At 46.8% G+C, this 23,283-nt stretch overlaps 2 protein-coding genes across 6 annotated transcripts in view; one reads left to right on the top strand and one right to left on the bottom strand.

The window, feature by feature from the left end:
• Positions 1 to 13,326, top strand: part of XRCC1 (X-ray repair cross complementing 1) — a 20,904-nt gene extending 7,578 nt beyond the window's left edge. For 3 of the 4 annotated variants that reach the window (XM_087971072.1, XM_087971070.1, XM_087971073.1), the window contains 8 exons: positions 1,011 to 1,127; positions 1,212 to 1,308; positions 3,713 to 3,887; positions 5,048 to 5,102; positions 5,676 to 5,821; positions 6,191 to 6,281; positions 6,985 to 7,060; positions 8,076 to 10,730. In XM_087971072.1, the coding sequence (XP_087827198.1) occupies positions 1,011 to 1,127; positions 1,212 to 1,308; positions 3,713 to 3,887; positions 5,048 to 5,102; positions 5,676 to 5,821; positions 6,191 to 6,281; positions 6,985 to 7,060; positions 8,076 to 8,189 (871 nt within the window). In that variant the 3' untranslated portion in view covers positions 8,190 to 10,730. Of the gene's footprint in view, positions 1 to 1,010; positions 1,128 to 1,211; positions 1,309 to 3,712; positions 3,888 to 5,047; positions 5,103 to 5,675; positions 5,822 to 6,190; positions 6,282 to 6,984; positions 7,061 to 8,075; positions 10,731 to 12,561 lie in introns of those variants that run through there. The other variant, XM_087971071.1, reaches the window with a different exon arrangement.
• Positions 12,475 to 23,283, bottom strand: ZNF575 (zinc finger protein 575). 2 transcript variants are annotated; one of them, XM_087971074.1, is made up of 3 exons: positions 23,175 to 23,283; positions 15,976 to 16,089; positions 12,475 to 15,066 (listed from the first exon to the last, which is right to left on the bottom strand). In XM_087971074.1, exons 2-3 carry the CDS (start codon positions 16,055 to 16,057, stop codon positions 14,369 to 14,371), a joined length of 780 nt encoding a protein of 259 aa, XP_087827200.1. In that variant the 5' UTR covers positions 16,058 to 16,089; positions 23,175 to 23,283; the 3' UTR covers positions 12,475 to 14,368. The 2 variants fall into 2 exon arrangements, with proteins under 2 accessions (XP_087827200.1, XP_026537214.1); XM_026681429.2 differs by lacking the exon at positions 23,175 to 23,283 and adding an exon at positions 21,059 to 21,541.

Here is a 23,283-nt window from a genome sequence, read left to right as displayed (position 1 = left end):
TTGACAAGTTTAAGACTTGTGGACTTCAACTCCCAGAATTCATGAGCTAACATGACTGGAGGAGGAGGAATTCTGGGAGTTGAAGTCCACAAGTCTTAAAGCTGTCAAGTTTGAAGACCCCTGCCCCAAATGTTAAGCCACTTGAAACCTCAAATGCTCTGCTTGGGGAGCCCAAGACCTCAACTTTGTTTTTAGGTAAAAGAAGAACTCAAGGAGACCCACAATTTTGCTACAGTTTATAACAACTTGCCAATTCACCGTGGCCAATATCAAGATCAATATCTAATATCAAGTTACTGTCAGCCTTCCAGAAAAACAAACTCCCAACAGCAAAACTCCAAGACAGGCATTTTCTCTAAGTTCCATTTTATTTGAGCTGTCATACTGGCACATCTGGGAAAAACCAAATCTGAAAGTTCTGGGTTTTCCTCCAATAAGTAATATATTACAAATCCACCCCCTGCACCCAACCTTCCATCACGTGCCCCAATCACCATCCACCCCAACTAGAGACACCCCTTGAACACTCCTCATCCAGGTGCAGGAATAACATGACCTTGACTGTGAAGAAGAATGCTGTTATGTCTAGCTACATATGCTCCATGAAATCCCCCCAACTTCCCAAGCTCAAGAATGTGTCAGTGTGGAATCTTCTGGTGCCAATGTGGCTTCCAAAGCTGACAGTTACACGAATGTCAAAAAAAATAGTGGAACAGAATAATTTTTTAAAAATATTCCAAAGAAGGGTCAAAAATATGAATGGATTGGTATTGGTCCAAAGTCACCCAGCCAGCTTTCGTGCCTAAGGCAGGACTAGAACTCATATTCATCTGGGGATTGGCCCAAAATCACCCAGCCAGCTTTCATGCCTAAATTAGAACTAGAAATCCCAGTCTCCTGGTTTCTTGCCTGGTGCCTTCACCACCAGATCAAACTGGCTGGTTTCATACTGGTGCCTGATAGATTGCAATGGATCCCTCAATGCTGAGCGACTCTGTTTCTCTTTCTAGCTGTGCCTTTGCCAACACCCCCAAATACAGCCAGGTGAAAGGGCTCGGGGGCACCATTGTACGGAAAGAATGGATCCTGGACTGTCACCGTACCCGTCGGTGCTTGCCCTGCAAACGGTGAGTTGTCAAGGGGAACAGGAGCTAGGTGGATTTCTACTCTGTCTTCATTTCAGACTGTAACTGGCAGGTTCCCTTTCCTAGGTACCTGATGGGTGGCCCCGATTCATCCAGCAGTGAACAGGAAGAGAGCGAGGAGGAGACCCCCGCTCTGCCTCGCAGACCTTTGACTCCTCAACAGGTAAGCTAGATGTGTTTGTTTGGGGGATGTTTCTATTATATGATACTAGCTGGATACCCGTCCTTCGTGACAAAACTTTGTGATTAGGCTATGGAGGAGAAATTTGGTTTACAATCCGTTGGCTCAGTGGTGGTCGGTGATTGAAACTCATAAGGGAGTATCTCTCCCGCCGCCTTGAGTCCGGAAGCAGTTCAATAGGTGGAAGGCGTAGACAATTTTGGTGAGGTACCGACGTTTAGGACTGTAAGGAGCCCCAGGCCGCTCCTGAGTGAAGGAGTGGAACGTCTTGCCAGTTTGAACTGAGGTAACGGAATGTGAGGCAACTGGCAGTTGGAACAGTTATTTTCAGGTGGGGAGGGGGAGTAGAACTCCTTAGCATCAGAGCGTGTTAATTGCTGTATTAAGAAATAGTAATTATCTGATGGTCATTTCGAAAAACCCTTTCTTAGTGAGCCCCTAGAACAGGGGTGGGCAAACTACGGCCCGGGGGCCACATCCGGCCCGTTGGTCTGTCCAATGCGGCCCGCCCCTGAAAAAAATAACTGCCATTGGTCTGTCCAATCTGGCCCGCCCCTGAAAAAAATCGCTGGGTGTGGCGTATTGCCCTGTGTCACGTGGCCCCCAAAGCTGCAAAACAGTGCGGAGCGATCTAGGGTAGGAAAGAAAAGAAATTTGCAAAGGCCTCGGCTGGGAGTTCGAAATCACCTTCGAGTGCGACCTCTCTGAAGGTGAGTCCCCGCCGATCCCCTTTTTTTCCGGGGCTTCCAGGCTTAAACTTTGCAAAGGCAAAGCTTGCAGGCTGGAGCGTCTTCCCGCTGAGGAGCGGGAAAGGTTCCACCGGCGGGCGGGGCGGGCTGCTTGGAGCCACCTAAAGCTAGGCCGCTGCTGGTGGAGCCTTGCCCTGCCTTGGTGCCCGTTCCCGGCTCGGCGGTCCTGCTCGGGCGGCACTTTAAAGCCTGCTCCCAGCACCCGAGCAACTTCCCAGCAACTTTCGGCTTCCTTTTAACTCGCGGGCGCCGTGCCTGGCCCCAAGCCGCGCGGGCGGAGGGGAAGCCCGCGGGCGGGCGGGCGGACTGCTTGGAGGAGTCTCCGGGCTTCCTCCGCCAGGCATGAGCGCCTGCGAGTTAAAAGGAAGCCGAGTTGCTGGGAAGTTGCTTGGGTTTCTGGGGCTTCCAGGCTTAAACTTTGCAAAGGCAAAGTTTGCAGGCTGGAGCGTCTTCCCGCCGAGGAGCAGGAAGGGTTCCGCCCAGTGGGCGGGCGGGCTGCTTAAACTTTGCTCGGGCGGCACTTTAAAAGCCTGCTCCCAGCACCCGAGCAACTTCCCAGCAACTTTCGGCTTCCTTTTAACTCGCGGGCGCTCACGCCTGGCCCCGAGCCGCGCGGCAGAGGGGAAGCCCGGCGGGCGGGTGAGCTGCTTGGAGGAGGCGACCCGGCAGTGCTCCGGCAGCAGCAACAGGCAGTTTCGCCCGGCTCCGCTCAGGTGTCTGGCTGGGGCTGTGAGGAGTTGCTACCGCCGGCGCAGCTCCGTGCGGCTCCAGTCCCGCGTTGCCTTGGGAAGGAAAAGGCAAAACCAGGAGCCGCTGAGCCTGAGCCTCCGGTGCCGCTGCTCCGTTGCAAAGCACTGCCGCGGCTCTTCCTTTTTGCCTTTCCTTCCCGAGGCAACGCGGGACTGGAGCCGTGCGGAGCCACGCCGGCGGTAGCAACTCCTGACTCAGGGGCCTCCGAGGGGAGGGGAAGGAGGAGAAGGGGAAGGGTGGGGGCGATTCCCAAAAATCTTGTGCTGACCCGGCCCATCTGTCAAATTTTAAAAGTCAATGCGGCCCCGAGCCAAAAAGTTTGCCCACCCCTGCCCTAGAAGCACCAAATTTCAAGTTTGTAGGCATTACGGTTCTGGAGATTTCGTCATGAGTGAGTGGTATTTGGCTTTTATATAGAGAGATATAGTGAAGTGAGTTTGATTGTAGGTTTTTCTTACCTGATTTGACTGTTATTTTGCAACCTGGGCATTAGTGTAAGTCATTAGATTGTAATCCTCTATGAGTGTTTTTCCTTTGTTGGGAAGATATCCAGGAATCTGTGAGGAGAGCCAGTTTGGTCTGGTGGTTTAAAGGCACCAGGCTGGAAAGCAAGGAACTGCGAATTCTAGCCATGAAAGTCAGCTGGGTGACTTTGGGCCAGTCACTTCCTCTCAGCCCAACTCACCAATAGAGTTGTTATTCTGGGGGAAATAGGAGGAGGAAGGTGTGCTGGATATGTTCACTGTCTTGTGTTAACTATAGAAATAATTAAAGTGGAATATAAATACATTAAAAAATATTAGAATTTAATGACAAAGAAATGTTCAAAAATGTGCTGCGGTGAGTTTGCCTTCCTCTGTAATTGAATCCTGTCTTTTCTGTGCCAGAGAACCAGTGTGCCAAGCCCCAACCACAAAGTTAAGCCTGCCACCAGCCCCAAAGTAACGCAGGCGGTGCCACCCAGAGTGTCTCCTGGGGAGGAAGAGGAGGAGCCCACCACCTCTCAAAACAGCAACATCCACAACAATTCAAGGGCATCCAGTGGGGATGAGAAATTTGCAGGTAGAGTGGAGCATAATTTGGGAATGCAGGGGAACGTTGCCCCCACAGAATCCTTCGTTGATAGTAGTGGGGTTGGTGGTGAGTGGGGCATGGGTGGTTGAAACCAAGATTCAGATGCCTCTCTATACACCTTGTAGAGAGATTGTTTTTTTAAAAAAATAGTCAATATCTACTTACCGCATTTTTCAGACTACAAGATGCTCCAAAGTATAAGACGCACCTAGCTTTGGGGGAAGAAAATAAGAAAAAAAAAATCTGCCTCTGCCTTCCAGTAATTTGCCTCCTTGCAGCAAACAGCAAACAGCTTGGTCAGCTTCAGCACAGCTTGATTAGCAGTTGGATCTGCCTCCCAACGATCAGCTGTTTCAGGCTGCAGGGATTGCCATCGCCTATTGCCACCTCTGTGCGCCGCATTTTCGGCCCATTCCAAGTGGTGAGGATTGGAACCGGCTGAAAACGAGATGCCAGGAGGTAGCAATAGGCAATGGCGATCCCTGCAGCCTGAAACAGCTGATCGTTGGGAGGCAGGTTTGCTGTTTGCTGCAAGGAGGCAAATTGCTGGGAGGCAGAGGCCGAAGGGTGGGGGGCCAGCGGGTGGGCAGGGCTTGGGCAACATTCGCTGTGTAAGATGCAGAGACATTTCCACCCACTTTTGGGAGGTGGAAAAAGTGTATCGTATACACCCAAAAATACGGTATATCAGTAAAGGAATGTATTATAGAAAGAATAAAACAAGAATAATACAATTTCAACTTCTGCAATTTCAATTTAAGTTAAATACTGAGCATTTCCTCCCTTCACGTTAGGGCATATGCAAAACCAAAAAGAATCATTGAATGCACTCTTACAGATACGTAGGCTTTTGTAAAAAAGTAGTTTTTAGAATTATATTCAGTTGCCTGTTGTCCTACTTCTGTCGCATATCCCCTTGGGGTTAATTTATTGAACATCTAACCACCTTCCAGGCTCATGGCGCTGATTTAACCGAATAACCTTGTAGAGATTGCCGAAGGGGTTAATGAAGGATTCTTGCTTCTCTGAGACAGCTAATCAGCCATCCACTTCCCACCAGTGATCAGGACAGTTTACCCAGCGGTTTGACAGTGGGGACATAAAAGAGATTGCTGATGGTGCCTTTCTGCCTTTCTGCTGCCTCTTAGGTCTTCAAAACAACGGAGACGAAGGGTCTGGTGACACCGATGACGAGTTAAGAAGGTTGGTTCAAATGATACCTGTGGTAGTTGACCCTCTCTATGCTGGCTGCTGTCTACTCATAAAATATTCCTATGCCTGTTTTAGCAGTTAGTAGTTCAGTAGTAACTAAACTACTGGAGCTTTTGCCCAAACGTGCTCAATTGAAGAGTCTGGTTTATGAGACACCCAGGCGGGGAGGGGGGAAACAGGGTCATAGGGGACTGTAAATGATATATGCCAGAGTTGGCTCTATACAGGGCAGTGCCAGTATGTTGCCTCTAATGAATCCTTTGAAGTTTTTTGAAGTTTGGCTTGAGAATCATGATTTAATTAGGGCGATTGCTGGAATCCTGACAGCTGCATCGCTTAGTAACTGAAACAGAGCTTGCCATCTTAGATTCTATGGCAGGGGTCCCCAAACTTGGCAAGTTTAAGACTTGTGGATGCTAGCTGGAGAATTCTGGGAGTTGAAATCCACAAGTCTTAAAGTTGCCAAGTTTGGGGACCTCTGTTCTGTGGTTTGAAGCCTGGAGGCCTTTGGTGGCTGTGGTGGATCCTCTCCCCAAGCTGATTCCGTATCTCCTCTGGCTTAAGAGTTGAAGAGGAGCACCGCAAAAAGCAGCAAGGTGGACGGAGGCTAGTCCCAGAACCAGACAATGACCCCTACGCTGGTTCCACTGACGAGAACACAGATGTTGAGGAACAAGGGGAGCCAGATCAGCCTATCCCAGAACTTCCAGGTTTGTCCAAACCGATCTAAAGTTTGGTATTTCTTTTTATTTTTTTTCTTAATCGAAATTCCAATCTGTAGGATTATTAGTCCGTTACTCTTTAGCTAAATAATAAATATCTAATACAGAGAGTCAGTTGGGACCATAACTTCCATTACTAGGGGCTGCAGTTTTTAAGTGAGGTGCTAAGACCGGCCCAAAGTCATCTAGCTGGCTTTTATGTCTAAGGCAGGACTAGAAGTCACCATCTCCTGGTCTCTAGCCTGCTGCCTTAAACCACTAGATGAAACTGGCTGAACGATTAGAGAACTAATAGGTATGTTTGGGTTGTCCATCCTTTGTTCCATTTCTCCCAAGATCTTTGCTTTTCCTTTCCAGATCTGTTTGTGGGCAAATGCTTCTTCCTTTATGGTGAATTCCCTTCTCAGGAACGACGCCTCTTGAATCGCTACATCATTGCTTTTAACGGGTGAGTTTTTACAGGAATATTACTGTAGGGCTGTCCCATTGCCTAAATATGATGCTGCATTACATCTGTAGATGTCATTATCTCTCTATACATAAAAGCGAAATACCACTTACGCATCGTCACAAAATCTCCAGAACTGTAAAGCCTACAAACTTGAAATGTGGCACATACGTTCCTCTTGGCTTCTAGGTGCTCACTAAGAAAGGTTTTTTCAAAATGAACCATCAGAGCCTTAGAATTTCCTACATTATTTTTATTAACACGCTCTGATGCTAAGGAGTTCCACTCCCCCTCCCCACCTGAAAAGAAATCTCTTCCAAATGCAAAACACAAGCAGGGAGTTTCCGTTTTAGTTTCACAGCAGCAAGCAGCTTTAGTACAGAAGAGTTGAGCTAAGCCATGCACAAGGCTCCTTGCTGTCTCCTTCTTGGTCACACAGCAAATACTCTTTCAGTTTCCAAACAGCCCTCAACTCTCACACACTGACAGGACCCTAGCCAGATAAATACCAATGGAGGCTGGTAGACAGAGGCATAATTTTCCCCCCTTATTTTCCTCCCAAAAAACTAAGCCCAATCACACACACACACACACACACACACATCCATGGACCAGGAGTGGGGGACCCCTGTCCTAGACGATTTCTTGTCTCTAGAGAAGAAGAAAACTCTCTCTAAAGGCCACACATTTTGACTTCTTGCAGGGAAGTGGAGGACTACATGAACGAGCGTGTAAACTATGTGATCACGGCTCAAGAATGGGATGACACATTTGACGAGGTGAGCTTGGATTTTCAGGGAAACTAGCCCAAAAGGACAGACCTTTAAACCATTCAACAAGACCGATAGGACCACGCATGCTATAATTCTGAAGGCTTTGAGGAATGGTCAGATTTACATTGAGTAAGGTACCCCAGTCTTCTGGCGATCCATCGCTCATGTCAGGAGCAAAGAATGAAGACTATATGTTAAATTGCGGTTCAGAATCTGTCAGAAATGCGGTGGGTTCTCCTGGCCTTGAGAGGGTGTTGGTGTTGGACTAGATGACCTACAAGGTCCCTTCCAACTCTGTTAATCTGTAAAACCCCTGGGAAGTTTTTATGTAAGAACTTAAGGCTAAATTGGCTCCAGAATAAGGTGCAATGAAATTGTTGAAAGGAGAAAAGTGGATGAGATGGTGATAGGGGAAATTTTTGGAGGACTCCTCTTTCATGGAGCGAATTGGAGGAGGCATAAAAGCTCATTCCATTGCACTGTCCTGCGGTGTCTCTCAACCTTGGGAACTTTAAGAAGGGTGAACTTCCAACGCCGGCAGGGGAATTCCGGGAGTTGAAGTTCCAAGGGTGAGAAACACTGCCTGAGTCGGTACAACGAGGTGAAGTTTCCAGAAAGAAGAGGAGGAGGAGGAGGAGGAGAAAAATATTAATTTGAATGCCAGTATTAGCCAGGTTCAACAGTGAGTGGTGTGGTGGCCTACAGGTTGAGCTCTCGCCTCACAAACAGGAGGCTGCAAGTTCAATCCCAGGTAGAGGCAGCTATTTCTCTGGGCACAATGAGAATATGTCCGCTGGGAAAAAAACCTCCGCATTGGTGACAGGAAGGGTATCCGGCCAGTGATCACTCAGCTCCATTCAGTTGCCGAGATTCCACCCCCGCAAGGGATGATGGGGGCATTAAAAGATGATGATGATGATTAACCAGTTTCAATAGTCTCTTGTCTACAAATAGGCTGGGTTCTGTCACTATGAGCAGCTCCAAGACTGTTGATGGTCTCTTTCCTTAATTTTGGCTGCAGGCTCTGAATGAGAACCCCAACCTTTCCTTCGTGCGTCCCCGTTGGATCTACAACTGCAATGACCGGCAGAAGCTGATTCCCCACCAGCCGTATGTCGTGGTGCCGCGAGCATAGGAGGATCCATCCTGCTGGAGTTTGTATATAATGTATATTCGTCTCTCTTGGGGGAAGATCCTTAGCCTCCTGGCTAGTTGAAACAGGGCACTCCTGCTGGGAGAAATTGCCTTCCTCTGAAGCCCTCCAACCTTGGGGTGGTTTGGATGGTCTTCGTTGTGTTCCCCCCACCCGCTCAGTTCCACCACATCATGTCGGAAGCCAGTCTGCTTTTGGAAAGCAATGCTTGCTGCGGGCTGCTCTGGGAACAGGGCTAGAGTCATCTTCCAGGATGGGGAAGGCGCTCCCTTAAAATTAGAGCCCAGGGTTCAACAAAGGCAAAAGTTAATGTACAGAACAAATTCACAGGCCTCTTTCACGCCTTTCTATTTCTTGCCCTTCTCACTACCCATTTAGTATTGGTGGTCTTCTCTTCTTTGTCTCCCCAGGCACGTGTCCTGGCTGAGCATTTTTGCCTCTCCCTACGGACGTGTCTTTTTTCATACCCTGAACCCCTTACTGCAGCAAACCTTATTTTCTTAAGCAGGTAGTTTGGGGTTTCGCAGAAGAAAAACCTGTCCCGTTTTTTTCACCTAGGGTGTTTTCAGTTTCACGATAGTACAGGTGGGGCTTGTCTCCATCATTGGTGTAGATAAACCTCTGTTGATTGTATCTGCAGGCAAAGCCAAGCTCGTTGCTGTAAAATGCAGAGATTGACAAATCGCATGCACATTTTTCACAAAAAAAAAAAAAAACCACCCAGGAAAAATGGCATCCCGTAACCCCGCCCAATCCTGGCTTGTGTTGGCAAATGCCCTTTTCTGATTAGAAGTGTTACATACGGGCTCCATCAGCTAAGTGAACACTTTCCCTGACCAATTATTTGAAGAAGAGGGTGTTTGGGCTTAGATCAGGGGTCTCCAACCTTGGCAACGTTATGCCAGCTGGGGAATTCTGGGAGTTGAAGTCCTTCAGGCTTAAAGTTGCCAAGGTTGGAGACCCCTGGCCTAGATATCCGATGGTAGCAAAGTTGAGAACGGAAGTATTAGAAGAAACCATGATTGCTTTAACCGTATCACAATTTCTGGGGTAGGCTTGTGTGGCTGAAGTCTTCCTTTCATTTTCGATGAATTTTCCCCAAGTCCCTCTGTAGGAAAATAAGAAACTGCTTTAGTTAATTTTCATGATGGAATTGTTCCGTTTTCCGCAGAGCATCGTCAGTTTCACTATGAATTGTTTTGGCCCCTCCTGCTTCTTTGGAAGGAAAAAATATTGGACCATTTGTATAGGTTCTTTTCAGAGTAGTGCTTCTTAACCTTGGCAACTTTAAAATGAGTGAACTTCAACTCCCAGAATTCCCTAGCCAGCAGAATTCTCCAGTCAGAATTCGGGTTGGGGAACTCTGGGAGTTGAAGTCCATGCATTTTAAAGTTCTCAAGGTTAAGACTATTTTCAGAATGACATCCCATTCCCCAAAGGTCACGTTCCTTCCCACTTTTCAGTTGCTGTAAACTGGCCTGGGATGTCTTGAATAATCTACCTCATTTTTACAGCTGGTTTCTTATTTCCCAGTTCTATATTTGCAATCAAACCAGCCATTCTACTCTTGGTTTTCTTACTTCCTTGCTTTCACAGGAAAAAATGTTAATCGGTTGTGGGAGTGTTTTACTTGTGATGGGCACTGCAGAATTGGAGGTCCATCTCTTGTTGAGACATTCGTCAATTGCGGTGTATTCATTATTGTCAAGCAGATTTTCTTTTTTATAAAGATTCCAAGATGGAAGCCAGAGATTTTCCCTGGAGCCTGAATTTTGTTTTATGTGCTGGAAACTCTCAACCCTCTAATTAGGAGGGAGATACTTGAGGAGGGAGTTCTCCTTCCTACCACTTCTTCTTTTTAAATTCATGACGTAGAATAACTTTGGCTGTACTTTCATTCCTTCTCATCCTTTATCCTGGCAATTCAGAACTTACCCAGATAAGGAGCGGCTAAAATATTAACAAACATTCCATTCTGGATGGAGTTTGCTCAGTTCTTCCCAACTTGAGTGGATTTCCTTGGTACAGATGATGCAGGCCTGTCTGCCCCGCAAAAGACATCGCAGTTTTATGGACTTCCATTCCCAGAATTCCCTAACTAGTCTTAATAGTTAGAGAATTCTGGGACTGAAAATGTGCACATCTCGAAGGGGCCAGGATTGGAGGTGGTTGTATTAGAGGATATTCCTGGTCTCAGAGGATGGAATGTTTGCAAGGGAGGCTTGTGTCGAGAAATTAGCTTTTAAGAGCACATTAAAAAGAACACAAGAGGAATTTGCAAGTGACTCTTTTAATGATGCCAAATTGTTAAGGAGAAAGGAGTAGCCTTGGCAGCTAAACTAGCTGAATGCTTTACTATTGTACAGTCCATGTTCCACAAAGACTCAAGGGCTTGCTTGTTTTCTATAAATTTACACCTTGGTTCAGCAGTTGTTCTGAGATTCCAGCGACAAAACTACGGGATGTATTCTTGTTCTCTTTTCCTATATCATGTTATGGTTTTAATAAAACAAGATGGAAGTCTCCACAGGCGACATCTTTTAAGAACTTGTCGACAGTGCCAGGGAAAGATAATATATTCCTCTGTGACCTCAAGTAGGACTCCTGTTCTCTTGGTGAGAAGATAAGCTTTTAAATATTTTACAAGACTCTAGTGCTTCAGATGACCAGGGGCAGTTCTTAAAAGGGCTTCAAATTCTTCCAATTTCGAATTTAAATGGCTTCAAGTTCTTTCAAGTGAGGCAATGAAAACAAAATGAGGGCAGAAAAGTTTGAAAGTAAAGTACTGCATAGTAAAAGCTATGTACTGTACTTTCTCTGCTCTGGCTTTGCCTTGTTTGTAGAGCCCCAGATGGATGCTTAAGCAACTTTCGGAAACCATACAAACAATACAATGTTCAGAAGTGAGCTAGATAGTCCCCAAGGTGCTTTTTTTTCAAGAGGCAACTGGACTTTCTTGTTTGTGTTTGAAGACATTTCGCTTCTCATCCAAGGAAGCGAAACGTCTTCAAAGAAAACTAAAGTCCAGTTGCCTCTTGAAAAAAGCACCTCGGGGACAACCCTGACCTGAGAATCTCCATAGACTAGTACTTGATACTTCTTAGGGTTAGGATCGGGGTTTTGTGAGTATATACTGCTTTTTTTTTTTTTTTTTAAAGTATGAGTTGAAACTGCCATGTCAGAGATCTAAGCTGGAATGTTCTGGGTATTTGTTGTAAGTCAAGGACTAATGCCTTTAGTATTAGCATTAAGTGTTAAGCATCAGCTAGGAGAGCTGATAATTTATTAGATCAGATAGTTGTCCGCTTAATTAAGCTTAGTGTTTTTAGCAAAATGACTCGCTCTTTGTAAGCTTCCAAAAAGAGATGGTGCCATCTAGCTTAATGAAGAGAAGGACTAGGGGTGACATAGCAGTGTTCCAGTATCTCAGGGGCTGTCACAAAGAAGAGGGAGCCAAGCTATTCTCCAAAGCACCTGAGGGCAGGACAAGAAGCAACGCATGGAAACTCATCAAGGAGAGCCGCAACCTAGAACTAAGGAGGAATTTCCTGACAGTGAGAACAATTAATCAGTGGAACAACTTGCCTCCAGAAGTTGCGTGTGCTCCAAGTCTGGAGGTTTTTAAGAAGAGATTGGATAACCATTTGAGTGACATAATATAGAGTTTCCTACCTGAGCAGGGGGTTGGACTAGAAGACCTCCAAGGTCCCTTCCAACTCTTGTTATTCCAATTGTAATCTGTCTCTGTCTTTGCCGAGATGCAGAAATGGGGCTTTGGGGAACACAGGCAGCCCTTGATTGACAACCAGTTGCTTAATGATTTATGACAGACCCACCCAAAGGACCTTAAGACCTGGTTCTGAAGGTCTGATGGCCCCTTTCCCTTCCCCACCTCCTCCAGGTCACAAGTCCGCCTTGTTGCATGTTTGACCCTCATTTATGACCATTGGCAGCATCTCATGACCACATTTTACTACCTTTTTTGGGGGAGGGGGGTGTCAAAAACCAGCTTTTACTTGTTTTGTGTGTGTGTGTGTGTGTGTGTGTATGTGTGTGTGTGTAAAAACAGCTCAGTGAACAATGGATTCGCTTTACAACGGCTACAAAAAAAAAGATAACGGGTCTGGTCACCTTGGTTTTACGATCATCACAACTTTGTGAATGCAAGCAAACTTCATTGTGGTCATTAAGTCAAGGGCTACCTGTATACAGATTCTTTCTAGCATCTAGCTCACATGCTCACACGGACCAAGTTTTCAAAAATGCGTTTGCTTTTTATATTTTATTTTATTTCAAGAAAAATATGATGAAAAACTCCAGCATCTAATGGAGCTTCACTTTTTTTTTTGTTTAGTATTGGCTACGAACAGACTAGGAACCAGTCACACATACTTCCACCTGCCTTTCACCCAAACCTGAATGATGGGGAGTTGGTGTGTGCTTGTGTGTGTGTGTGGAAAGATGCCTTCGACTTAACACTTCATTTTGGGCCTGTTCAAAGTTAGCAACAGCACTGGAAAAAAAAGTGACCCATGACCGTTTTCACACTGTTGCAGCATCCCCAGGGTCACATGATCAGAATTCAAATGCTTGGTAACTGACTCATATTTATGATGGTTGCAGAATCCCCTTTTACGACCTCCTGACCGTTAAAGTCAATGTGGGAAGCCGGACTTGCTTAACAACCACGTTACTAATTTAACAACTGCAGTGATTCGCTCAACAGCATTGGCAAGGAAGGTCGTAATATGGAGCTAAAAACTCACTTAACCAATGTCTCACTCAGCAACCGAACTTTTTGGGCTCAATTGTGTTTGTAAGTCGAGGACTACCTGTATTAGGTTTTACTAACTATTGAGGGGAAAAAATGTGTGTATTAATTGTGGATAGTAGTGAAAAGCAGACCTGGGTCTTAGAAAAGCAGGGGAGAGAAACAGGTGGAGAGAAAAAAAAAATCCCAGAGGGAACTTAATATTCAATAATGAGGGCAAAATAGCAACTGTCGGTGTCTTTAGGCATGTGGTACAACTAAACCAAACACACAGGAGTAAACAAGGATTAGCAGGCTATAAAATTGTGTGTACTACATGGTGAAAATAAAATTATACAGCCCCTTTTAGCCGGAGAAATTCATGTGTAAAATCTGCCTTCTACGCGTACTACTGGATGCACTTGCTTCACCCTTAATACACAACCCACACTAAACCTGGCCTGAGGCATCTTTTGATGCAACGTGTAAACAACAAACCTGGACGGTAATGCAAATTTGCCAAATGACTTTTCTGCTTCTAGAACTCTTTAAAACATAAATGTTGCCTACTACTCTTGCCTGGAATTTGTGTCTTAAGCGATCCCACTGGTGGATTTCACCAATTGCCACGTTGTCAGACTCAGCTTTTGTTTCGTAAAAAAACCCAGAGATTTCTTCTTAAAGCAGACCCAGCTCATGTCCAATACGATGTGCTCAGTTCATGCATATTAAACCTTCCATTTCCACGGCCAAAGGTTGACTGGTCACGGCAGCTGCAACAGAGCCCCTGTATAATGCACATTGAAGATACAAGTTTATAGAGCCTTGGATTACAGGGATGCTGAGTTCCACATTCTGACAGAAGCATGCACCAGTTGAGCATAAAACAAAACTACACACAGCCACAGACAAGAGGTTTCTCCTTTTGTGCAAAGCACACAACAGGTTTTGCTCTGCTGACAAGTGAGGTTTGGTGCAGGCATTCACTTCTCTAAATGCGATTAGTGGGAAAATCTCAATGGTGGTTTTTGTTTTCTTGGCACGGAACTGACATGGTCTATGGAGTAACCGGGATTGTGTTTTTGTGAGAACCAGAAGGTTAAAACAAATTGTGAAGGTGCAGAAGTCTGCATAACTTAAACCAGGTTGTAGAATAGGCCACTGGTCACTGCAGAAACAAGGTTACCAGAAGAGTTTTCAGCACGGTGCGTGCAGGTTGGCCTCTGGAGAGGGGAGCCTGTCATTTGGCCTTTTGCCATCAAAGCTGAGAACAGAGAAGTTATGGGTTGCTGGAGGTTACGGTGCCACCCTGACCTCCACCATAACTTTCCATTATTTACAACGATTCCCACAGCTACCAAGTTTTCAAATTATCCAAGTTTCTCCCTTGCAGAGCCCCAGCGGTTCCAACTCAGGCTCTGTCCCCACTGCTGTGGCTCTTGTCCTGGGCTAAGTCGTCACCTGCTTCTCCGTCCTCGTGCACCCGTTGGTGAAGGGTGAGGTTGCGCAGCTGCCGGAAACTCTTGCTGCAGCGCATGCACGGGTAAGGCCTCCCCGCTGCGGTGGCCGCATGGATCTGCTGATGGGCAGCCAGTTTGGAAGGGTAGCAGAAGCTCTTCCCGCAGCGGCTGCAGGGGTACGGCCGCTGCCCCGTGTGCGTGCGGCGGTGGGCGGCCAGCTTGGAAGGGTAGCAGAAGCTCTTGGGGCAATCGGCACATTTATACGGGCGCTCCGGCGTGTGAATCCACTGGTGGGCGGCCAGCTTGGAGCGATGTCCAAAGCGCTTGGGGCATAGAGAGCAAGGGAAGGGGCGCTCCCCGGTGTGCGTACGTCGGTGGGCGGCCAACTTGGATGGGTAACTAAAACTCTTGGGGCAGTCGGGGCATTTATAGGGGCGCTCGGCGCAGTGGGTCCATTGGTGGGTGGCCAGTTTGGAGCGGTACACGAAGCGCTTGCCACAGTCTTTGCATTGATAGGGACGATCGGAGGGCAGGACAGCAGGAGGCCGCCGCCGGCGGGGACGCGGTGGCTTGGGAGACTCCGTGGCGGGTGGGGAAGACAGAGGCGAAGGCGAAGGTGACTTGGTGTTCTCCTTCAAGGCTTGGGAATCTGGAAGGAAAGGAGAAAATTTTTTAAAATAGAGGATCCCTCACCAAGCATCCCTTTTCCTGCCTCAAATTCAAGTGCTGTTGTCTGCCAATTATTCTGCAGGTAGAATACAGGCAGTCTTCGTTGAATGGCCACTTGTCCAGCAACTAGTCAGAGTTACGATGGCCCTGAATGAGAGGGTTTTCTCATCGTTGTGGTTGTCGGTGACGATTCGGTAATTGGCTTGGCCATCGCCTTGCCATTGCAACATCCCAGCAACTTGTGGTCACTGAGAGGTTGCAATTGCGACATCCAAATTTGGAGGCTATACAAACGGGCAGCGCTTATAACGGTTGTGGCATCTCATGGTTGCCGTTTTTGTCACCTTCCCTGCCAGCCTCCAACAAGCAACGTCCATAGGGAAACTGGCAGGTCACAGATGGAAATTCTGCGCCCACAGGATGCTGCAAAATGACAGCAATTGGAGGACAGCCGGAACTGCCCTCATTAAGTTGAGGCAGTCACACGATGTGCCGCTTTAAGTGACTGTCACTTAGTGACAGAGTTCCCATTCCCAATTTATAGTCGGTAAATGAGGACTACCTATACTTGACATTAGGCGGAGCTTAAATGGAGGGAATATATATATATTTGCTTTTTATCTATCTATATATCTCTCTATATATCCATCTATATATCTATATCATCTATCTATCTATCTATCTATCTATCTATCTATCTATATATCTATATATCCATCTATATCTATCTAGTCTCTCATCTATCTATCTATCTAAATATTTATTTGCTTTTTTATCTAAAGAATGCATCATGATCTTTCTGGATTTGCACCGTTTGAAGAAACGCCAATTGTTTGCAATTTGTGCAAACAATGAAACGACTCACATTCCTCGCTCAGACCTTCCTTACCTGCAACACTGCTATTCAGCGGGTTGCTCACTACGCCGTTCTTGCTATTGCTCACACAGGGCTCTTCCCCCCTTTCCAGCATGAGGACCAGGGTTGGTCGGGTGAGAATATAACCTGCAGGCATGGGAATTTGGGGGGTGGGGGGGAGAAGAAAGTGGGGAGGGGGAGTTAGAGAGGATTCGGGTTCAGCTTTAAACAGGTTTATACATCCTTTCAGAAAAGAAATCTACCCTAAATAAAGCAGAGCTTGTTTTACCAATCCTGCTTCCGCTCATCAGAGAACTGAAAATTGTCTCACTAACTACTAGAAATCCAGCAGAGATGCAGGTCCTCGTTTAGCAACGGCCTCTTTTAGTGTCCGTTTGCAGTTTCGGCACTGGTGAGAAAGGAACTTTGGGACCAGTCTTCCTATTTTTCCACCCACTCAGGTCCGTACAGGTAGGCCTCGACTTACAGAGGATTGCTTAGCGACTGTTCAAAGTTATGACACAGCCTGAAAAATGGGACTCGTGACACGGATTCAAAGATCTGACCTCTGCCCACTCCTCCCCAGCTTGTGGTCATGTGATCACACATTTTGGGCACTCCGCAAACGGCCTGCCTTTACGGCCATTTGTGTCACATCACATGACTCGGTCTTATAATGTTTTTGTTATAAACGTGTTTACTTCTGGTTTCCAGCCAAAATCGCCCAATTGCAAACAATGGGTTCGCTTAATGACTGCCCCATTTGCTTAATGACCACTGCAAAAAAAAAAAGTTTGTAAAATCAGGCATCGTCATGTGATTATTCACTTTATGACCATTGTGATTTTCAGTTGAAATGGTGGGCTCAGTTACGGTCATAAGTTGAGGAGGATTACATGTAGAGTGAAACTAAGCATAGCTGTAGTTTTACTTAGCAACTATTTTGCTAAGAGCCACGCTGCTACTCCCCAATTGTCACTAAACAAGTGACAATTCCCTGAAAGAATAAACCTCTGGAGAATAAAATATCCTTTATTATACTTTGGATCCCTTGTATTTAACAGACAAAGATTGATTTTTAAATTCAGTTTTGCTTACTGCATAAATATCCCTAGGTTTCCAGTTTAGGCTACACTGAAAGGTTTGACCATAGAAGAAAAGCACAATAAAACCCACACAATGGGGGAAATATTACACTCCGATTCATAGTATCAGGTGATAAATTGTTTATATTGAAATATGATCTATTTTATCATTTGCCCCCAGAAAATAAGAAAACCCAAACTTCCATATTATACAGGTAGTCCTTGACTTACGACCATAACGGAAATCCCCAAATTTCCATTGAGAGATTTACTAAACGAGTTTTGCCCCATTTTATGACACTTCTTGCCACAGTTGGTTAAGTGAACCCCTGCAGCTGATAAAGTTAGCAACCCGGTTGTTAAGTGAATCCGCTTTCCTCATTGACTTTGCTCATCAGAAGGTCGGTAAAGGGGAATCACGTGACCCCAGGACACTGCGACCATCATAAATACAAACCAGTGGCCGAGCATTTGAATTTCAATTGCGTGATTATGAAGAGTCTGCAAACTGGTCGTAACTGTGAAAAATGGCCATGAGTCGCTTTTGTAACTTTGAGTGGCCACTAAATGAATTGTTGTAAGTCAAGGACTACCTATAATGCAATTTGGCCCCAGAAGACGTATCAAGGCCACGGTGAGGAAAACTGAGTAACTACTCAACTTCGTTCCTTCTTCCCCTCCTACCCCTCCACGCCATAACTAGCCATCATGGTTATGCATCAGCAGGGAAAATTGGTTTGAAAACTTAGCTTAGGCTTGTCATGGAGTAGTTTGAGGGGTTATCTAGAACAGACCTCCATTAACCAGCAGCATTTCCATAGCTTGGTTTCCCTTAGAGGCTCTCCCTGGACCACAAGGCCCTGGGATCCAATTACGGTGTGATTCTGCCATTGCTCAACTTGGCATCAATGTGGAGTTGCTATGGCAACGTGTTCAGGCCGGAGAGGAGAAACTAGCATATTGACGGAGAAATGAGATGTGCTATCAGAGTTCAGAAGCTCTGAGCAAGGGGGAGGATGAGAGGGAGGAGGGTCAACAAGAAAAAATGGGGGCTTGAACAACCAGAGATGAAGGATTCCCTGGAACTGGAGGGACCCCATTTTTCCCAAGTCAAAATGGCGGAGATCTAGGTGCCTTTCTACCTTGGCGACCACATACAGAAAGCCACGAAATGTGGACTGCAACCCCCAAAATGCCTTGCCAGCGCCCAAGCTGGTGGAGGCCAGAGGATGCTGAAACCCCAAATATCTGGAAACACTTGGAACTAGATTGAGGTGTCCGGAGAAAACTGCAGATAATTGGAATTGCCATTTCTAGGCAGTGGCTGCAACCTATGTGGAACCGTGAGGCAGGTTTTTTAAGATGCCAAATACCAAATCGAGAGTAGTTCATGGCGTATCTTCATATTCCACAGAAGTTTACTGAAATAAGTAACTTCTGAATCACTCTATGGCTATCTTCATGTAAGACTCTGCACCATGTGCAGAAGACACTGATCCATAAGCTAAGGGCCTGGTTTGTATGTAACTTACTAAGGCAGTGTTTCTCAACTGTGGCAACTTGGAAGACGGGTAGACTCCAACTTCCAGAATTGGAGTCTCGCATATGCTTTCTTTTGGCCGTGGTTTGCTTTCCAAGCTTGTTTCAATTTTGTTTCTGAACGTTTTGTTGCCAGACTGGATAACATCATCAGCAGGATTTTCTTGTCCTATTCTCCTTAGTTATAATTGCCTCGTGCACACGACATTTATAACTAAGGAGAATAGGAGAAGGAAACAACAAGCATGGGGAGCAAACCTAAATCTAAAACCTGAGCTACAAATATTTTCTATTATTTCGAAGTCACATACGCTGTTGGGGGAATTCTGGGAGTTGAAGTCTTCAAGGTTGAGAAACATCATGGAAGTCCCCATGAACTCAAGTTTAGTGTTTGTGTGGATTTTAACCCAGCGTCCAATGGAGCTACTAGGTCTTTAAATTTGGGCACTTGGCCTCTGGCACGTACTGTAAACAGTTACAGAATCCTAGGATTACGTGAGCACCATTTGCAACCTTCCTAACCAGCTTCCAACGAAGAGTCAACGTGGGAAGTTAAATTCGCTTAACAGAGCCCGGGATTCCCTTAACAATTGCAGTGACTTGTTTAACAACTGCGGCCCCAAAAAAATTGGTGGTAAAATTTGGCATGTCTCAATTAACAAATTCCTGTTGTGGTCCGTCCGCAGCCTGTGGAGACAGCAGCAGAGTCAGACAGTGGGGAAGAACATGGGCCAATCTGGGAGTCTGGGGAGGACTCAGACGAGGGTCCTGCGTCCGATACAGAGATGGGGCCAGGGCCATCTGGGAGTAATGTGCTGACTCCAGAGCCTCCAGAATCTGGCAGCAGTGAGGCAGAGGAACAAGGGGAGCCTGTTCCCAGTGCATACGTGCGCAGAGCTGCCAGAAGGCAAGAGCAGCTGAGACAAAAGGGACGACTCGGGGGTAAGGCTTGGGGATGATTGGCCCCTCCCATAAGACATAAAGGAGGAGCAAAGGGACAGGAATCTTTGCAGGAAGCAACTTTGTTCGCACTGGTCGGTTTGAAGCCTGAAGCTCAGTGTTGAATTTGTGTTTTGTTTTGGCCTCATTTAGTTGTTGGCAGCATTTCAAGGAAGATAAAGGTGGGGGCTTATCAGATTTATCCTGAAAGACTTTGGCAGACTTCCATGGGACCATTTACAAACTGTTTTAGACTCACTACGGGCTGTGAATGACTAAAATCCACAACCGTTGAAATAAAGAAAAAAGGATTTTGGGACTAACGTGTGTTTATTAGTGTGTTAAAGCCTTGGTCAGAACAATTCCTTGCTTAGCAACAGAAATTCTGTTCCCAATTGTGGTCATAAGCCAAGGACCACCTGTCCTGTATAACACTCAAGGCAGCCCATCATAGCCATTGAGAAGTGATCGGAATTGTTGACTCACATCTGGGGAGTTCCGTCAAATGCTGTTTGTGGGAACACAGCGTCCACTATTAGAATATATTTCTCAGCAAATCTGCAAGGAATTGGGATAGTGGTGGAGGTCGGTGGGGCTGAATTCAGAAAAAGGGTGTCTGTGAATTCGAGCATTAGCTTGCCTGGAAGGGTTCTGTATTCAAATTCTGGTGCCTTCTAGTCAGCAAACCCCGATGACACCAAAATATGGACACAAGTTACTGTATGTAGAGTGGCTTGGGCTAACAAGATGCCAGGCATATACACTTGATAAATAACATAATAAAATAACAGTAAAAGTGGTGCTTTTTGGTGTGATGACATCACAGGGGGGGAGGGTTGTCATCCTTGGACATCCTCAATTCTGGTTCTTCACACACACATTTGTTTTGCACCTAAAAGGCTGCCATCCCATGAAACCAGTCCCAAGCCCTATAAAACAAAGAGCAGCCAGGTTCACACAACCCACGCTTCACTCAACCCACTAACCCTGGTGACCATTCACCCAAAGGAAGCCTGGTTAGCTTTAAACCCTGGGTTTGGCCGCTGAGCCTCGTTCCTTTTTCCAACCTCCCTTGCCAGAAAACCCAGTAAGTGGGATGAATTCACTTTCCCAGGGTTGTGTGTATTGTCATAAACAGTGTGTGTGTGTATGGGGGAGGAATCCCCTCTGGATCTGTCAGGCTGAGGCTTCCCCCCTCCGCGCTATTCTCGTGCATGCACCCCCCATCCCAACCCCCCATCAATATGCCCTGAAATTGTGTGCCGGGGTGATAACAGAATTTGCCTCCCCCCCCGTACGACTGAAAGCAAATTTTGCTGCAATGCACCCGCGTTAAAAAGACAGAAGCCGGCTTGCTTGCAAGTGGGGTGGGAAGAGGGGCGGACCTCCCCCTCCTCGTTTTGGCCGGCCGAGGGCCCAGCTGGATGGGGGGGAGGGCGCTTCCACCACCACCACCACCCCTTCCCTCCCTCAGCATCGCCTGCAACGGGCACCGTCCTCCTTTGCATCCTTCCGCCCCGCCGAGCAGCCTTCCTCCCGCCTCTGTCACTCACCCGGCCGGGCGTCGGCGCCGGCTTCAGGCTGCCTCTGGGGTCTTCCCTTCATGAGGCGGTCGCGCCGGGTCATGCTGTCCCCGCGGGGAGCCGGGTGCAGCGCCCCACCGCATCCCTTCCCCAAGAGCCGGAGCCCGGAAAGGCGAGGCGCAAGGCCTGGCAGCCGCGGGGGAGGCTCCGCCGCCGCCGCCGCCGTCGCGCTCGCCCAATCGGCACCTTCCCGTCCTTTTCCTCTCGGCGGAGAAAAGGCAGGCGGACGATGAGGTAGCCGTGACGGAAGCAGCTTCCCCCCACCCACCCCACTCCCCGGGCTGCGTTCACACAACCCGCCTGAACCCGGGTCAGCCGCTTCTGCGCGTCTGCATAAGGTGCCATCCTTGAGTTCGTTTCTAGTTGAGATTTTTTTGTGGGGGCTAATCCCTTTCTCGTTTTTTTTTTAATAACTACTAATTTATTAAATACATTTATTAAATACATTAATTATTTAATAAATAATATTGAATACAGGTAGTCCTCAACTTACAACAGTTCGCTTAGGGACCATTGGAATTTGCAATGGCACTGGGAAAAAAAAAAAACCACATGTGGCCCTTTTCCAAACTTATGACCATTGCACCATCCCCCTGGTTGTGGGATACACTTGGATGCTGGACAGCTGCTTCGTATTTATGACGGTTGCAGTGTCCCTTTTGCAACCTTCTGACCAGCACATTCAATGAGGGAGCCAGATTCACTTAACGACCGTGCAGCTAACATAAGAACTGTGATTCGCTTTAACAACAGTGGCAAGAAAGATCGTAAAACGGGACAAAGGTCACTTAGCAAATGTCTCACGCAGCCACATCAATTTTGGGCTCAACTGTAGTTGTATGTCGAGGACTACCTGTATACCTAATGCTCCTTCTTATTCTTTTTCCTACAACAACCCTGCAAGGTGGGTTGGGCACATTAAGAGGAAGGTTCCCCCAGCTGGTTTTCATGCTTAAGGTGGGATGAGAACTCCGTTTCCTGGTTTTTAGCCTGGTGTACTGTGTGGTCAACAAGAGATGTTCCAAAAATTAATTAAGCTGTTGTGTGAACGCAGCCAGAGGCAGCAACATAACCCATCCCTGCACAACTCTTCCTCTTGGCCTCCCCTGCCAGTCGTGTGTACAGTCTGTGAGACTTTATACATCCACTAAACCATGGTTTGCTCAATTACAGATAGGTGAAGCTTATGCATCCTGCTAAACCATCTCCCAAATCATGTCAAACCTTGGTGACTGGATCAACAACATCATAGCTTAGTCACAGCCTCCCTTCCCATTCTAGACAACTCTAATTCCTATCTTAGTTTTAGCCAAACATTGCTAATTCTAGTTTTCTTCCATATTTTCTATTTTTCATCCCCCCTCAATGCAACCAAAGTTCTTTGGATGGTTGCAAAATTAGATCATACATGCCTTTTTACCAACCATGTGTTTTTTGGATCACGGCTCTCAATTCGCTGGTTGGGAATACTGGGAGTTGTAGTCCCAGATGCTAGGAAACCAGAACGGGGACAATAGGATACTGGGTTAAGTTGCAGAATAAGAGGCGCATGTCATGAGGATTTCTTGGAATCAAGTCTTAAGAATCATACAGCCCGACCCCCGCTTTTAGCAATCATGATCACGCAGCTCGGGGTCCAGTTCACACAATACGCCTCCTTTTCTGGGGACTTGCAATCCAGAACCATAAAAAAACCAACCCCAAAACCCTAATCAAACTGGCTGGATTGCATTCACACCTAGCAGGCTAAGTCTGCCCTCGAACCAACTAAGGTTTGCAGCTGGTGCGAATGCAAACCCCGAGTTTGCTATCCAGGTTGTGTGAATGCAGCCCCGGGGGGAGTTTGCACCCGATCCTAACAAGCGGTTGGCACTTCTGACCCTCACCCTCCCCCCAAAAAAGCTCGCCTGCAATTTGTCCACGTGAGAAAGGGAGGGGAAAAAATCATTGCAAGTTATGTATTTTTTCAAAAAAAAAATGCATGCCCCTTTTTAAAAACCGAGGAAGCGCGGAGGGAAACGTTTGGCAAGCACGCAACCCGGCCGCGCAAAAACCCACGCGAGCGAAACGAACGCAACGATTCTACCTGCAGGGGAATCAACAGAGCCAAACCTCGCTGAGAAAATGTTAGCCTGGACACAACCACGTTCCGGGATGGTCACCCCCTCCCTTCCTTGGCCTTATGGTTTCGCCCC

The sequence above is a fragment of the Notechis scutatus genome, chromosome 8, assembly GCF_049901735.1.
Source record: "Notechis scutatus isolate UNSWTSFEM ecotype Mainland chromosome 8, rNotScu1.2, whole genome shotgun sequence".
In the NCBI taxonomy this organism is placed as follows: domain Eukaryota; kingdom Metazoa; phylum Chordata; class Lepidosauria; order Squamata; family Elapidae; genus Notechis; species Notechis scutatus.
The sequence above is the reverse complement of the archived record's forward strand: the minus strand, read 5'-3'. Positions and strand labels throughout refer to the sequence as shown.

Excerpts from the sequence above, each read along its gene's own strand:
- ZNF575 (XM_026681429.2), bottom strand. The coding sequence starts at position 21,131 with ATGACCCGGCGCGACCGCCTCATGAAGGGAAGACCCCAGAGGCAGCCT. Across the intron at positions 16,090-21,058 it reads CGGCGCCGACGCCCGGCCGG|GTTATATTCTCACCCGACCA; the intron begins GTGAGTGACAGA and ends CCATGCCTGCAG. Across the intron at positions 15,067-15,975 it reads GCTGAATAGCAGTGTTGCAG|ATTCCCAAGCCTTGAAGGAG; the intron begins GTAAGGAAGGTC and ends CTTTCCTTCCAG.